Source organism: Myxocyprinus asiaticus, chromosome 38, assembly GCF_019703515.2.
Source record: "Myxocyprinus asiaticus isolate MX2 ecotype Aquarium Trade chromosome 38, UBuf_Myxa_2, whole genome shotgun sequence".
Classification (NCBI taxonomy): Eukaryota; Metazoa; Chordata; class Actinopteri; order Cypriniformes; family Catostomidae; genus Myxocyprinus; species Myxocyprinus asiaticus.
The window spans coordinates 10,379,093-10,397,130 of record NC_059381.1 but is presented as its reverse complement, the minus strand read 5'-3'; the positions used below and the strand labels follow the sequence as shown (position 1 = coordinate 10,397,130).

The following is an 18,038-nucleotide window of genomic DNA, read 5'->3' as shown; positions in this document are numbered from 1 at the left end:
GTCATTACATGTGACCATTTATGCTTTAAGACACTTGAAAATGTAAATGGTTAGATGCAGGCATGTAGATATATTTTTACTTTCTCTGAAGAAAATGTGAGTGCAACTTGCGGAGCAAAACTTGCCACCATGACACTAAAGTGTTGTCGGTGGTTGCCAGGGTGTTGCTATATTGTAGCTAAGGTGTTTTTTAGTGTGTTTAGTGCTTTGCTATATGGTTGCGAAGGTGTACTGGATTGTTGCTAGGTGCTTGTTCACAGGCAAAAGTGGGGTTTTTTCATCCAGGTGAAAATCGTAAGTCTGCATAGAAACTAAGTAGCACATCTCTTCATCAATCAAATGATGAGAAACAAGTTGTGCGATAAAGTTTAATACTTAAGGCTGAAACATATTCAAGTACCTGAACTCGGATGCTTCTAGCCATGTAAGATCGATTTTGTGCGTTGTTGCAGTTCAGAATGTGTTGGACCGCATTAGCATTCTCAACATCGCCACAAGGGGCGCTAAAGCGTACATTAGTGTGAACTGACCGCTTCTACAGTGAGTTTTCTCTTTCACGTCAACCGTTATCATGGCGACGCAACCGTTTGAAGAGAATATTGCCGAGCAAGTTAAAGTCAATATATTTATAACATCTTCCCTGAATTATAGCACATGCAGTGTCATGGCACTGACTTTTGAAGGTAACACTATCGCCCCCCTTGAGCACTGAAGTTGTTACCGCCACAGTAACACAAGAACTCACCTTCAACCGGTCTCACGTTGGCAATGCATTGGCTAAGTGCTCACGTCTGTGTACGTGTACTTGTATGAACAGTGTTTCTGGCCATAAGGTTGGCGTATTCAATCCCTTGTATGCTGATAGATTCTTACGAAAGTTTTTGAGTATATCTTCTAATCCTGCTCTCTCTTATTCTTTTAACAGTTTCATTTCTTTTTTTTTTCCCTAGCAAACAAGTGCCCCGACCACATAGACTGTGCTCGAATGGGGCGGCACTTCTGCAAGCCTGGCTCCTCCCACTGTGGCCCTTGCCTCTCCCCATTGGAGGAAGATGAAGTGGGACATTGTGTTGCCCACAGGAGACACCATCCCCAACACCACCTCCACGGTATGAAGACTTTTCACGCCCACTTTATCAAGTTCAACAAAAAACCCACACACAGATGCTCCTGAAACTAAAACTCAGATTCATAGATACTCCTCACACAATCACGTTGATGCCGTGGCATTGTATAAATAAGCATTATGAGTGATGATCGGTCTGGGTGCAGTGTCACGTTTTATTTCGCATCTGTTGTCTGGCTTGGCACTGTGCTTTGGTTCTCGTGCATCGGCATACTGTGAGTCAGGCGAAACATGGCTGTTTTTGGAGGCCAATGCTGTGCGTTCATTAACAGTGCTCTGTCTGGACTTCTGCCAGTGACTAATGCCATCATAAAAGAGGACATGATACTGATGGTGATGCCTAGACGTAGATCCTGCGGTCAGCTGGCTCTTACTTCTGCACTCATCTGTCTCTCTCCCCTCATGTGGAAAAGGCACATGACTGAATTTAATCAGTTGGAGTGTAAGCATGATCGCATCTGTCTATGCGTCCTTGGGTTTAATGTAATTCCATGCGAGCACTGCCCTAGCAAAAAGAATCAATCTTTTCTAATCCATTGCAATAGTGCAATATTGTTTTATTTTTTATTTTTTTTCAAAGCTACTTTTTTGTGGCTGTTAAAGGGATAGTTCACCCAAAAATGAAAATTCTGTCATCATTTACTCACTCTCTTGAAGACTTTCTTCTGTGGAACACAAAAGGAGATGTTATGCAGAATGACAGCCTCAGTCACCATTTACTTTTCATTGCATCTTTTTTTTTTTCATACCAGAAAAGTGAATGGTGACTGAGGCTGTCATTCTGCCTTAAATCTCTGTGTTCCACAGAAGAAAATAAGTCATATGAGGGTGAGTTAACTGAGTAGATTTCATTTTCGGGGGAACTTTCCCTTTAAATGAGTAATTCAGTTTTGTACTGCCCTGCCAATAATTTTTCTGACCCCTTGATAGGCTAATTTATATTTAAATACTGATCATTTAGATTTTTATTTATATATTTTATTAAACATTGTTTTCTTTACCCAAAAAAATAATAAATTAAATAAATAAAAAATGCAGCAAATAATATCTTATTTTTTAAATTTTCTATAATAGCTGGAATATTGTACAATTATAATGTAACTCCATGACAGCTATAAATTCAACAGCACATTTTTTGCTGAAAAATTATGGCATACTTTTGATATGTTTATCATTTTCAACCCATACTAACTGATCCCTTCAAATCATTCTCACAGTTTCGACAAAACCTCATCTATGTTATCCAGATAGATAGCTTTACCTTGGTGAAAAAAGAAAGTCAATGTTGGAGATGTTAGGCAGAATGTTAGCCTCAAGGCCTGGTTATAGCTAGCTTACGTGTGTCTGTAAATTGCACATAATCAGTGTACTTTTTTAGATTCTGTCTATTTTGATGTGTCTTTCCAGTGTTTTTTGATATCAGTACTCGACTGTGTCAAAAACAGGTGAAAAAATAAATTCACTGTCCGAGGCACTTGGCAAAGTCACCACTAGATGGCAGTATAATCATATCCAAATCTCATGTTATCTGGCATATATTGGTCCTAAATAACGTTGCTCTTTATTGGTACATATATTTACTATACATAAACCAGTCATATATGACAGTAAAATTAGTAAAATGCCCCATGTTAATGCCAGAATGTTAGTTTTCCTGCGTTCCGTAACGGATCGTGCCTGGTCGATCACTGCTTTGTGATACTATTTAACTACAGTTAACGTAAGGCACATGTGCCGACAAATTGCATAGATGAGGACTGTCCGCGTGTCTAGAATCTGGGCCACGGGCAGACAGTCCTCGCGGACTGTGCTGAGGAAGAATTTTGCGTCACACATACTGTGCATTTTACGATCAGAAACGCAGACAATCGAAGTATACTTTGGCCTTAAGTCACCATTTACTTCCATTGTAAGGAAAAAAGATGCAATGAAAGTAAATATTGACAGAGGCTAACATTTCATCTAACATCTCATTTTGTGTTCAACATAAGAAAGACTGTCATGCGGGTTTGGAACAACACAATGGTGAGTAAATAATGACAGATTTTTTTAATTTTTTTTTTTTTAGGTCAACTATTCCTTTAAAGGAAGTTTCAAAGAGCGCTATCAGAGTGATAGTGTATGTTAGACTAAGGTGGAACTTACTGTTAAAGAGTTTACTGAGCAAACATTCCTGTATCTTGAGTCTCTTTGCGTTACTGTTATGAGTGAACAGCATTAACTGTACTCTAAGAAATAACCTGCTGCTTAACCTGTTCATCTTTTGCACAATACATTGCATTTACGTAGCCCGTAATTATACATTGTCAGTATTGTTTGTATAGGCTATATTTTTCTCTATGAAATTGTTGTATTTATCATATCTAAATTCCCATTCTCTTGTAGGCCAATGAATTCTTTGTTAACTTGTAATGTGTGTCAGGTGTTGACCATATCCATTTAAGGGAAGACCGGGGCTAGTTGTCACACAAGAAAGTGGTCTCAAGGGCTATATCTCAGTAGCTATTTGGAGACAAAAGTCCAATTTGCGCAAATGTGTTTCCTCTAGCAGAGATTGTGTATGTTGGTTTCAAACTCCTAGTTTCAAACCCTCTTAAATTAGTATACATTTTGTGAATTCATAAGTTATTTTTTGCTTTCATCATATAGTAGATTTGTTATTGCACTTGTAAACAAGCGAACATAATCAGATCACTCTGGCATAAATTAAGTCAAGGTTCAACTGTTTTATGAAGCTAGAGAAAATGTCAGTAAACTGACTTGACTGAAAACTGAGAACAGTCAAATTAATATGGATTTTTTCCAAGTCAGTTTGTATAGATTTTTTTAACATGGTAATGCTCTTGAAATCCGAGCCTGAATTGTCCAGCCTTTGAATTTGGGTCAGATTGGTTGAGGGCTGATGTGCGAAAAGAGGTTGGGTGGTGTAGTTAAGTCATCATTTAAACCGGAGGGCCTCTGACTAATCATCATCCGTCTTTCTAGGTCAGCAGTCTCATTCTCACGTCACTGATTGGATGTGTGAGAGAGATGTCAGAGACCAAGACCTCAGTCAAACACCTGCCCAAATTAAACACTAACATGACTGGACGTATCATCGTAATGACTGAAATGGTCTGAAGGTAGTATTTAGGGGTTATAGCTAGCTTACATATGTGTCTGTGAATCACACAAAATCAGTGTCATTTTTTAGATTCTGGCTGGTTTGGTGTGTTGCAGTGTTGATATTAGCACTCTGATGTGTGCTTAGAAAAGTCACCACTAGATGGCAGCATAATCATGTCCAAATCTCATGTTAACTAGCATGTGTTGGTCCTGAATATTGTTGCTCATTATTGGCACTATTCACAACACGTATACCAGTCATGTAGGGCACACTGTTTTTCCAAAGGTACAATGAGTAAAATGCCCCATATTTGTATCAGCATTGAAAGGGATGTAAATTATGAATCTGTAATTACTTTTTCCAAAATAGCTGGAGGAATATTGGGGTTTTCGATGGCTACCGGAACTTTTGTATCTGGTTAGTTAATTTTATTGTAATATATTATTTTTGTGTTATTTGTTTAAGCAGACTGTGTTTGTTTATTTGTGTGAGCAATTTCTGCAGAAAACTGGTAAATCCAACAGGTTTTAAAAGCCTTTTCCTAGGTACAGTCATAGTTAGGCTAAAGGGTTTGTTCAGATTCCTAAAATGAGCAATAGTAATAGTGATGCTTGCTTCAGCAAGCACCACGAATGAAGTTTGGATATGGTAGACTGAAATAAGATGGGCAATGTAATATAAGCTTATATAAAATATTATTCTTCCTTCCTCCTTTTTTTAATTTTGCTCATATTTCATAAAAGAAAAGAATGGCACATAATCATTTGATTTTATAATCTTTTGAGTAATTTACGGTAATAGTGTACAAATGAAGTTGCATAAACTGCGGAACTAGTCTAATCTTCTTGTATGAATCAAACCATATTTTGGGGCCGCTCAGACTGAAAATGTTCTTTCTAAACACAGCGTCACAAATAGAACAGTACGCAGGTGTCTTTTTAACTTGACACAGCGTCTAACTGGCTGTCAAACACTTATTGAGCTACACATAACACATAAGCTACACATAAACTACACATAAGCTATACATGTATTTTCTCAGGCACTTTTTGAGTCTAAATAGAATTTACATAATTTCAGTAGTGTACCCAAATGACAACAGGCAAATCATATTGTCCATGTGTTACACTTGCTATAGTTTACTTCCACGTTGCTTCTTGGTCAAATACCAATGTCAGATGCAAATCAAGCCCCACATTTAGTAACAAATAACACGTATAATATGTATGTGTACAAGCATATGGAATACCGATTTCGCACCAATTTGTTACACAGAATATCAACGTGATATAGTAGTCATTTGTCTTGTAATAGACAAAGTAACTGATATCCTGTGATAGTTAACTTATATAGATATTAAATAATCCAAAAAATATGATTTATGGAAGCGAAAACAACAGCACTATTACATATGTTGGGTCTTTAATGACCGTATTCACTTTTTGTTATTAAGCAGTTAAAATGTTGCCTTTTTTTAAACACTATTCAGAAGAGAAAGGTTGAGAAATACTAAAGAGGTGTGCACATAACTCCAAAAAAATTGGAGTCACAGGGGGTGCAATGAGGTCCTGGGTCACTAAAGACCCCGAGGTATGCAATCAGTCTTCAGTCAGGCTGTACTGAACACACTTTTACAGGTCCACTTGTCAGTTCCATTAACCCTCCTCAAAAAGTGCAGATGGTTGACCCGCCTCCTTTGACACCTGCTGTGGAGGACACACAGCCTGGACTGTGAGGGTGTTTAGAAAGCAACAAAGCAGACAGTGATATGTGCTGTTGTATCACATCAAGCTTGTTCCAGGAGGCAGATGGCCAATCCTCTGTAGACTAAACCTATACCATGACAATAAAAACTTTCACTTTTCTGTAGCTCAGGTCTGTCGCTACTTTAGTGTTGATAAAGAGCTAAAGCAAGGCTTAAAGGGATGGTTAAACTGTCAAATATTTCAATTCTCTCATTTACTCACCTTCATGTTTATTTTAAATCTGTATGACTTGCTTTCGTCTGTGGAAAAGGAGATGTAAGCCCTCAGTCACCCTGCGCTTTCATTGTACGGAAAACAGAGAAGCGTCAAAACTCTTAAAATTTGTTCTTGTGCTCCACTGAAGACCAGAAGACTTCATAAATGAAGTTTGCTAGTATGAAAATATCAGTTTTTGCAACAGCACTTTGTATGCACAAGCTCTGTGCTGCATGCAACACCTCACACATCCCCAGAGCAGATAACATATCGATAGGTGTTACCTACAGGATGTGTTAAACCCCCAGGCTGAAAAAATATTTAAAGGAACAGCAGACAACACTGGGCTTGGAGTTATATAAAAAATATTTATTGTATATTATATATTATTTTGTTGCCATTGTAAAATTAACAATGCTAATGGAAGTTATTTCGAACTGTACGTTGGAATGTATCATTTCAAAAATCTGATTCGTCATTCACAATTACAGGAATTCCCAAAAAAGTCCATATCTTGTTTGTGTTTTGTTCCAGTGTAGAGAGTGTGTAAAGAGCAGGGTTGGGGAGTAACGGAATACATGTAACAGGATTACGTATTTAAAATACAAAATATTAGTAACTGTATTCCACTACAGTTACAATTTAAATCACTGGTAATCAGAATACAGTTACATTCAAAAAGTATTTTGATTACTGAAGAGATTACTTTGCATTTTATTGTCATTTGTTTGATTTAATATTTAGTCCTTTCAGATGGAAAACATTTATATATATAAATGATGCGATCCAAAGTGCATTTGAACAGCGGTGAACACTTCCTTATGATGTGTTACATTCATACGAGCAGACAGAGAAGTAAGTTTGGAGCAGCAGAAATAGAAATAAACCTTGTGTAAATTGTCAGCTTTACGCTAAGCTAAAATGCTATTTCTAGCCATTTTACATGCACGTTACCAGGCACGATCATATTTTTTTATCAAGAAAATTCATGTTGGATCATAATTTCTTTTTTCTAGTCAGACCTTTGATATTAGGGCAAAAATTTTATTCTTGATAATCATTTTTGTATTGTTTTCCTGTAAAAATATCTAAAAATCCTTAAAACAAGATCAATTTGATTTATCTTGTTTTAGAAACAACACTGCATAAGATATTTAGGTTTTTCAGAGAATGTATTTTTAGCATGTGTATTTTGTCTTACTGTACTGGCAGAGTTTTTATAGTCAAAACAAGTGAAAAAATCCACCAGTGCTGAAGAAGTAATCCAAAGTATTTAGAATACGTTACTGACCTTGAGTAATCTAACGGAATACATTACAAATTACATTTTACAGCATGTATTCTGTAATCTGTAGTGGAATGCATTTAAAAAGTAACCCTCCCAACCCTGATAAAGAGGTAATGAGAGATCACACACCCCTTCTCAATGGCCACACACACACTCAGGCTGGTTACCAAGGGAATATCTTCCATTGTCTTGGAATGCAGTTTACTGTCTGGCCAACCGTACCATTAAACCATGTGCTGCCTTTGTTTTCTTTTTAGAGCGTGTCAAACAAACAACACCCTGGCACACTCTTACTCTCTCAGGGCACACACACACTGCCCAATGCCTCACACGCTAAATCTCAAAGAATTTCTGTAAACCTCTTTTGAAATCCGATAATACATCAACAAAAACGTACTATAGGATTATCATGTGTTTAGGACATAGTACAATGATAATGTCTTGTTGTTTGGACATGTGCCATGGTAATTCCTTGGTAATTTTTAAGTATCATGGAGTAGTGAGCAATATTTGGTTCTTCGGAGATCATCAGTATCGGCCGATAACTATGCCTGATTTGCTGATTAACAAAATTGGGTCATTCCATTTAGTGTCAGTTACAAAATGTACCAACAGTCATGTTATTGGATAATGCAGATTTTTGGTTTAAAATATTTTTGAATATTTTATGTAATTGTGTAAAATATGTGATCATTTTATTTCAACAATTAAAAAAGTATATTACTGTTTATCAGAATAATATCAGCCATCGGCCACCGTGTTTTCTAAATATCAGTATCAGCATCGTTGAAAAGAAAAACATATTGGTCGACCCGGGATGTTGCAATTATAAGGTTTCACTATTATCTGCGAATAAAAATGTCAGCGTTAATTCAGCCGTAAGAATGTAGAATAAACGGTTAAAAACCGACAAAAATTCTATATTTCATCAGACCAGAGGACATTTCTCCAAAAAGTACGATCTTTGTCCCCATGTGCACTTGTAAACTGTAGTCTGGCTTTTTTATGGTGGTTTTGGAGCAGTGGCTTCTTCCTTGCTGAGCAGCCTTTTAGGTTATGTCGATATAGGACTCGTTTTACTGTGGATATAGATACTTGTCTACCTGTTTCTTCCAGCATCTTCACAAGGTCCTTTTCTGTTGTTCTGGGATTGATTTGCACTTTTCGCACCAAACTACATTCATCTCTATGAGACAGAGTATGTCTCCTTCCTGAGCGGTATGATGGCTGCGTGGTCCCATGGTGTTTATACTTGGGTACTATTGTTTGTACAGATGAACAGGGAAATTGCTCCCAAGGATGAGCCAGGCTTGTGGAGGTCCACAATTTTATTTCTGAGGCTGATTTCTTTTGATTTTCCCATGATGTCAAGCAAAGAGGCACTGAGTTTGAAGGTAGGCCTTAAAATACATCCACAGGTACACCTCAGATTGACTCCAATTAGCCAATTAGTCTATCAGAAGCTAATTGTCTAAAGGTTTGACATCATTTTCTGTAATTTTCCAAGCTGCTTAAAGGCACAGTTAACTTAGTGTATGTAAACTTCTAACCCACTAGAATTGTGATATAGTCAATTAAAAGTGAAACAATCTGTCTGTAAACAATTGTTGGAAAAATTACTTGTGTCATGCACAAAGTAGATGTCCTAAACGACTTGCCAAAACTATAGTTTGCTAATATGAAATCTGTGGAGTGGTTAAAAAAAGATTTTTAATGACTTCAACCTAAGTGTATGTAAACTTCTGACTTCAACTGTATATATTATTTATTTATTTATTTATTTATTTACCAAATGAGGTTTAATGAAGAATAAGGTTTATTTTTATTCACAAGATTTGAAATTGGAGACACGATGTATGTGCTGACGGGGCACGTTTCCATATAGTAACATTTTTCTTCAATTAAGAACGCTTGATTATCTAATCAAAATAGTACTGGCCACAGAGGAATAAAAAACAAAACAAAAACTATTTACCTATCGGCATACATTTTTGCAGATAACCGATAGTTCCTAAAGGCAACTGTTGGCACCAGTTAATCAGAAAAAACAGAATATCTTTCTACCTCTGATATTTTTTGATGCAGGCATAAATGTGAAAATCTCTTGAGCTTGTGTCTACCTGTTACCATGGTTAGGTGTGGTGCTTGGCCAGGTATCGCGGACTGAACGTGAACATAGGAATTCGATCTACAACACTCATCCACAGGAAAAGCAGCTTAAATCGGATGTTTGGGAGCATTTGTAAGACACTTAGTGCCGCCCCCTTCTGAAGTTTTCCCACCCTCTTTTGGAGTTACTACCCCTGTTTGGAAATTTCCGGGCTGCAGCAATAAATCCTTGGGTAGCCTGTTGCCGATTCTTTATAATAGAGTGTTTCACAGACACTGGATTGCTTTAATAAATTGTTGCAGAAGCAAAAACTGTTGGATGCCATGAACTACATGTTGCACAGCAACAATAATCTTCCCGTTATGCTCTTTTGTTGTGTCTCCATGCACTCTAGTTACATTGAAGCGCCCTGGATGCACACAAGCTTGTGTTGTGTCCTGTATTGGAGTCTCACTTATTATATATCTCCTATTTATTTGTTGTGTATTTATCAGTTTTCTAATTGTTGGGCTGGGCTTAGCATTCATATATCCCAAAGAAACACATCGCCATGTTTACTTGTGATATGGCTTTTTTGCCTCAGTGCTGTTGCATAAAAAGAAAATATGCATAAAACTTACACTTGGCATTCCTAGTCGACCAGAACCATGTAAATTCCATGGTATGTGAATACCATGGTATTTATCAAAGTACCTTCTTATATAAACACTGTGCCATAATACCACCACAGTACTTTTTTGTATGGATATCATAACCATATCAAATTGTCTTTGTTTCCTCAGGTAAAGAGATTTCTCTTCCTGATGTTGATGAAGAAATCGACTATCTGTCCTCTGTCATTTCCAAGCAGCAAATGTCAGAAGTCAAGCAACCAGGTTTGAGCTGTCTGCTTATAATATCCGTGTGATTATGGTTGACGTAGTACTGCGGTAAAACAGAAATGATTCATAGCAAACCCTGTTTGACCTTCTTTCCTCCATACCTGCCCATCTCATTCTGCTAGTTTCAGTTTGAATTTAGTGTGCTTTATCGACATGACAAACAACAGTATATATTTCTAAAGTATATGCAGCCGAAAAGGCAAGGCAAGTTTATTTATATAGCACATTTCACACACAATATTAAACTGAATTAAAAAAAAAATTTTAAAAAGGAAAAGAATACACAAATAAAAGTATACAGTACAATCAGTGAGTGCAGCACAGTGCTCAGTTAGTAAATACTCAGCTAAACAGATGTGTTTTCAGTCTGTATTTGAATGTGGCTGCTGTTGAAGCACATCTTGCCTTTTCTGGAAGCTGGTTCCAGTTTCAGGTGGCATAATAGCTAAATGAAATGCTCAGGTTTTTTTTATTTGGGTCAGTATTCTGGCAGCAGCATTCTAAATGAGCTGTAGCTATGGGAAGGCCGGTGATAAGTCCATTGTAGTAGTCCACCCTACTGGTGATGTAGGCATGAACAAGTTTTCAAAGTCTTGCCTAGATACAAGACATCTAATTCTCACTCTATGTTTGATATTTTAGTAGGCTGATTTAGTTACTGCTGGTACTACTGAAACTAAGGTCTGTCTCCAAAATGACACCAATTACTCCTGACTTGATATTTTGTCTTTAGACCCTTGGAGTCATGTAACAGAAAGTGAAAAGCGCTACAAACAAAAACAAAGAAAAGTAACATTAGGGAACTAACAGTATAATTTTACTTGAACACAAAAAATGTAAAGGGGTCATATCATGAGAGAGCTCATTTCCATTGATATTTTGACTTAAAAGAGGCCCGACAGCAAACCCGCAGCCTGTAAGTAAGCTCTTATATGCAAAGAGATTGTTAACAAATATATTTTAATGGTACATTAGCAAGATAGTGCCTGCTTAATTCTAATGGTAGAAAGGGTGGAAAATGGTCATGGAAAAGCACAATTATGTCTGTTTTAGCACAGTTTTGCTATTATAAGTGGACCTCAAAATAAAGAAGACCAAAAATGCAAAAATAAAGACAGAGATTCTTGTGTCCCTCAGATTTGTTAGAGATCCATTTATTCTTGTTATTCTCTACCACTTAGGTTCTCCCTCACAATCTTCTACACAAACACGGTCAGACTCCAGACAGAAGAGTCTGTCCCACACCACGGCTTTAGAACCAACAACCAGTGGCCCTTCAACGCCAACACATCCGACCCCTAAACCTCCCCAACCACACACAGACTCCTCCAACCGTCATGGGCCGAACGTCAACCCCCACCCCTCCAGAGACACCTTGCTAATCTGTATGTATCTTGTTTTCAGAGTTTCACGTCATCTTTAGAACTTAAATTATATTGATGTAACAACATCTGTCAGAACTCAAATGTAATTACATCATAAGCAGATTTACCCAAGCCTCGCTGCTGACTTTGATTGTAAAGATGGATGTGACACTGAATGCCAGAAAATTAGGTCAGCTTTTATTAAAGCACTAAAATAGCTTTTATATCATATTCCACCCTCTGTTTCTTTCACATCTCAAAGAATGGACCAAAAGACTGAGATAGAGAGGGTTTGTGAATTCGCAAGATGAACAAATGCAAAAACAGATTTTATTTCTAAACAGTATCTAGTTATAATTGACGTGTTAGTGAGAGTCTAAAAGATCTGTTGATCAGGTCCTTGAGAAGTAGGCCAAGTTATTTGAATACAAAATAACACATTTATTCAACTGGGGAAGTAAAATGAAAACTGGAGGTGTCACAATGAAATACTGAGACATTCTGTGTCATGCACATTTTCTGTGCATGATGATGTATTGATATTTAGGTTCTTCATTAATGGTTTTATGTAGGTTTAGCCATTTCAGGGTTCCCAAAAACCTGAAATTATCAGGGAAATGTTAAATTGTTATTTCCAAGCATTGAAAGTAATGTAAAATAGTAAGAAAGTAATGATAATTTTTATAGAGGATATACATTTTTCTGTTTATGCTCTGCTCTAAAATATTTCATCCGCAAGATATTGTTCTTTGTGAATGCTGATGGTATCTGACATACAAATGGAAATCTGTCACTGTGGGAACACGTCCGCTTGCTAGCCCTTTCTCTCCACCTTTAAACACAGCATTCCCATGTTTACTAAGAGTTCTATACCACTCTTTTCATTTAATACAACTCTTAAGGATTTTTTGGTTTTTGGTGAACACAGATATCCAATGTCATGACACATTCGGCAAACACAAAGTGTTCTCTTTCAATGCAAAAATGTTAATGTCATTTCACCGTATTTAAGTGTGATTTGCTGTCCCACATTACCCACAAAGGTGCCATTATAACTGCAGATGTATCACATGATATTTTATCATTAACAATTTGCTTGTGCTCAAATCTAAGGACACTGTGAACCTCTCTGGCCTGTATCAAACCAATTTAGATGCTCTATGCTCATGTTGTCCTCTCATGAAAGTGCCTTTGAGTGTGTGTCTCCAAAACCCTGCAGATGTGAGGGAGTTTGTCCAACCTCAGAAGAAAAGATTTGTTTTGATAAAGCATAAAATTCTTCTTTTGACTGCCCTCCTCATAATTTCTCCTGTCTGTGTCCTTTCTCTTCTCATTGTGTATGTGTTGGTTTCACTTGGAGCAGTGATGATATCTTTATGCGTTATTATGGGAACCATAGCTATCATCCTCGCTGCTGTCTGCTGGGTCAGGTAAGATAAATCTGCTTTTAGTTAATTGTAATATGAGATTCCTATCTGGTCCTTTTAACTTAGATTGAACCATGAACCTTTGTGTTGACGACAAACTCCCTGTACAAACTCCTTTGCAACACTTAATTACTCATTGTATAAAATTATTACACAGCTCTCTTGAATACTTGCTTCTAATTGGTCAATCTTGGCAGTGACCACTAAACTGTATTATCGACCGTTGTCCCGCTGTCCCTTTCTTCTCACGTAATAAAATATTTTAAACGACTTTATTTCATGTCTATTTATTTGGTAAGAAGCTGTGTAGTAAGTGGGATAATGTACAGGCAGCCTCCTCAGGGTAATGCAAGATATTCGTTTCATGTTTAGGTCCTGATCATCATGCTTTGTATTTTTGTTTTCTTTTAATTTGTTTTCTTTTGTCTTGGTTAAAAAAAAAAAAAAAAAAAAAATATATATATATATATATATATATATATATATATATATATATATATATATATATATATATAAATAAATAATGTATGTATGTATGTATGTGTGTATATATATATATATATATATTTGTGTGTGTATGTATGTATATATATATACATACATACACACACAAAATATATATATATATATATATATATATATATATATATATATATATATATACACACATATATATATATATATATATATATATATATATATATACATACATATATACATATATATATATATATATATATACATACATATATATACACATACATATATATATATATATATATATATATATATATATATACATATATATACACACAAATATATATATATATACATACATATATATACACATACATATATACATATATATACATATATATATACACATATATATATATATATACATATATATATATACAGGTGCTGGTCATATAATTAGAATATCATCAAAAAGTTGATTTATTTCACTAATTCCATTCAAAAAGTGAAACTTGTATATTATATTCATTCATTACACACAGACTGATATATTTCAAATGTTTATTTAATTTTGATGATTATAACTGACAACTAAGGAAAATCCCAAATTCAGTATCTCAGAAAATTAGAATATTACTTAAGACCAATACAAAGAAAGGATTTTTAGAAATCTTGGCCAACTGAAAAGTATGAACATGAAAAGTATGAGCATGTACAGCACTCAATACTTAGTTGGGGCTCCTTTTGCCTGAATTACTGCAGCAATGCGGCGTGGCATGGAGTCGATCAGTCTGTGGCACTGCTCAGGTGTCATGAGAGCCCAGGTTGCTCTGATAGTGGCCTTCAGCTCTTCTGCATTGTTGGGTCTGGCATATCGCATCTTCCTCTTCACAATACCCCATAGATTTTCTATGGGGTTAAGGTCAGGCGAGTTTGCTGGCCAATTAAGAACAGGGATACCATGGTCCTTAAACCAGATACTGGTTGCTTTGGCACTGTGTGCAGGTGCCAAGTCCTGTTGGAAAATGAAATCTGCATCTCCATAAAGTTGGTCAGCAGCAGGAAGCATGAAGTGCTCTAAAACTTCCTGGTATACGGCTGCGTTGACCTTGGACCTCAGAAAACACAGTGGACCAACACCAGCAGATGACATGGCACCCTAAACCATCACTGACTGTGGAAACTTTACACTGGACCTCAAGCAACGTGGATTGTGTGCCTCTCCTCTCTTCCTCCAGACTCTGGGACCCTGATTTCCAAAGGAAATGCAAAATTTACTTTAATCAGAGAACATAACTTTGGACCACTCAGCAGCAGTCCAGTCCTTTTTGTCTTTAGCCCAGGCGAGACGCTTCAGACGCTGTCTGTTGTTCAAGAGTGGCTTGACACAAGGAATGCGACAGCTGAAACCCATGTCTTGCATACGTCTGTGCGTAGTGGTTCTCCCCCACATTTTTGAATGGGTTTTGTTTCACAATCCTCTCCAGGGTGTGGTTATCCCTATTGCTTGTACACTTTTTTCTACCACATCTTTTCCTTCCCTTCACCTCTCTATTAATGTGCTTGGACACAGAGCTCTGTGAACAGCCAGCCTCTTTTGCAATGATCTTTTGTGTCTTGCCCTCCTTGTGCAACGTGTCAATGGTCGTCTTTTGGACAACTGTCAAGTCAGCAGTCTTCCCCATGATTGTGTAGCATACAGAACTAGACTGAGAGACCATTTAAAGGCCTTTGCAGGTGTTTTGAGTTAATTAGCTGATTAGAGTGTGGCACCAGGTGTCTTCAATATTGAACCTTTTCACAATATTCTAATTTTCTGAGATACTGAATTTGGGATTTTCCTTAGTTGTCAGTTATAATCATCAAAATTAAAAGAAACAAACATTTGAAATATATCAGTCTGTGTGTAATGAATGAATATAATATACAAGTTTCACATTATGAATGGAATTAGTGAAATAAATCAACTTTTTGATGATATTCTAATTATATGACCAGCACCTGTACAAACATACATACACAGTACTGTGCAAAAGTCTTAGGCACATAAGATGTTTAACAAAAACATTTGTCTTAAGATGGTTATTTATATCTTTATCTGTAGTGTGTCAGTTGGTAATATACATTTTAGACTCCCAAACATTCCTTTTACGAATAGAATAGAATAGAAGAACAGGGAGCACTGCAACAGATGGCATGGCCTCACAGAGACCCCCACTGAACATCGAGTCAGTCTGGGATTACATGATGAGACGGAAGCAATCAGTCTCTGTTCTTCTCACCACAATTGTACAGAGCGGTTATCTGAGTTACTGTAGACTTTGTCAGTTCGAACCAGTCTGAACATTCTCTGTTGACACTCTCATTAACAAGGCATTTCTGTCAGAGAACTGCCACTCACTGGATGTTTTTTGTTTTTGGCACCATTCAGAGTAAATTCTAGTGACTGTTGTGTGTGAAATTCCCGGGAGATCAGCAGTTACAGAAATACTCAAACCAGCCTGTTTGGCTCCAACAATCATCCATGTGATTATCTAATCAGCCAATTGTGTGGCAGCAGTGCAGTGCATAAAATCATGGAGATATGGGTCAGGAGCCTCAGTTAATGTTCTCATCAACCATCAGAATGAGGATCTGTGATCTCAGTGATTTGGACCGTGGCATTATTGTTGGTGTCAGATGGGCTGGTTTGAGTATTTTTGTAAAGTTTGCTCTCTCTCTCTCTCTCAATCTCTCTCTCTCTCTCTCTCGCTCTCTTGCAGGTTACAGAGAGAAAACATTTTGGCACAGAAGGTCGATTACCCTGCGTTTAATGCAGCGGGTCCCAATAATAGCCATACCTCTGTAAGCAACTCTCATGTTATTGCGAGTTTATGTAAAATATAACCAACACAAAGTAACCATTACAGCAGTACTTCCTATAATGTTTAATGTAATGTAATTAAATTTACTTTATGCTTTAAGCTTTAAGATGTTTGAATGTGTATGTGTGTGGCGTGTGTACTGTGCTGGGTGGTAATGGATTACACATAATCCGGATTATGTAATCAGATTACAAAAACCAAGTGCTTGTATTTGGATTAAATTACATTTTAAAATACTCGTAATCAGACTAGTTACTTTTTTATGGATTACATTATTACATATTAACAAGGCAATGGCAGTAAATTGTTTATTTTTTATTTTATTTTTATTTTTTTGTATTTATTTATTTATTTATTTTTATCCCCTTTTCTCCCAATTTGGAATGCCCAATTCCCACTACTTAGTAGGTCCTTGTGGTGGCGCGGTTACTCACCTCAGTCCGGGTGGTGGAGGACAAGTCTCAGTTGCCTCCGCTTCTGAGACAGTCAATCCGCGCATTTTATCACGTGGCTCGCTGTGCATGACACCGTGGAGACTCACAGCATGTGGAGACTCATGCTACTCTCCTCGTTCCACACACAACTTACCACGCGCCCCATTGAGAGCGGGAACCACTAATCGTGACCACGAGGAGGTCACCCCATGTGACTCTCCCTAGCAACCGGGCCAATTTGGTTGCTTAGAAGACCTGACTGGAGTCACTCAGCACACCCTGGGTTCAAACATGCGACTCCAGGGGTGGTAGTCATCGTTAATACTCACTGAGCTACCCAGGCCCCTTGGCAATGACAGTAAATTGTTGATAATTTATTGATCATTTTCACATCAATGTCATCATATTCTTACCCCAAAGTGCAATAGTCTACATTACATTACAACAGTATAATTTTTATTTTTATTTTTTTTTATAATTTTATTTATTTATCACACATTATACATTTGCACATATACAGTGAAATTCTTTTTTTTTCACATATCCCAGCTAAGCTGGGGTCAGAGTGCAGGGTCAGCCATGTTACGGCGCCCCTGGAGCAGATAGGGTCAAGGGCCTTGCTCAAGGGCCCAACAGTGGCATCTTGGCGGTGCTGGGGCTGGAACCCCTGACCTTCTGATCAGTAACCCAGAGCCTTAACTGCTGAGCCACCACTGCCCAGTAAGATATGCACCTCAGCTAAGGAATAGGTGATGGACTATTACTAAGTAGTAAGGGTTAAAAGTAAGTGTGTCTGAGTTCTGAGCTGTTAGCTTTGACCTAGCAATGTCATTGCTGTTTATTTCAGGTTCATTACTGCTTGTTCATGTAATGTTTCTATTGTTGTATGCACTTAAAATGAACTAGATATGTTTTATTATTTATTACTACCTCACCAATGGTGTGCAGCTCACGCATTGGACTTAATTGCTTCAGATGACGTAGTGGATGCCATCGCTAA

The 18,038-nt window shown here is 37.1% G+C and overlaps 1 protein-coding gene across 1 annotated transcript in view; it reads left to right on the top strand.

Moving 5' to 3' along the window:
• LOC127429107 (neural proliferation differentiation and control protein 1-like) overlaps positions 1-18,038 on the top strand; it is a 49,187-nt gene that overhangs the window by 28,296 nt on the left and 2,853 nt on the right. Inside the window, exons 2-6 of the mRNA XM_051677912.1 lie at positions 951-1,109; positions 10,374-10,466; positions 11,654-11,857; positions 13,200-13,266; positions 16,503-16,584. Of these exons, the coding sequence (XP_051533872.1) occupies positions 951-1,109; positions 10,374-10,466; positions 11,654-11,857; positions 13,200-13,266; positions 16,503-16,584 (605 nt within the window). The remainder of the gene's footprint in view (positions 1-950; positions 1,110-10,373; positions 10,467-11,653; positions 11,858-13,199; positions 13,267-16,502; positions 16,585-18,038) is intronic.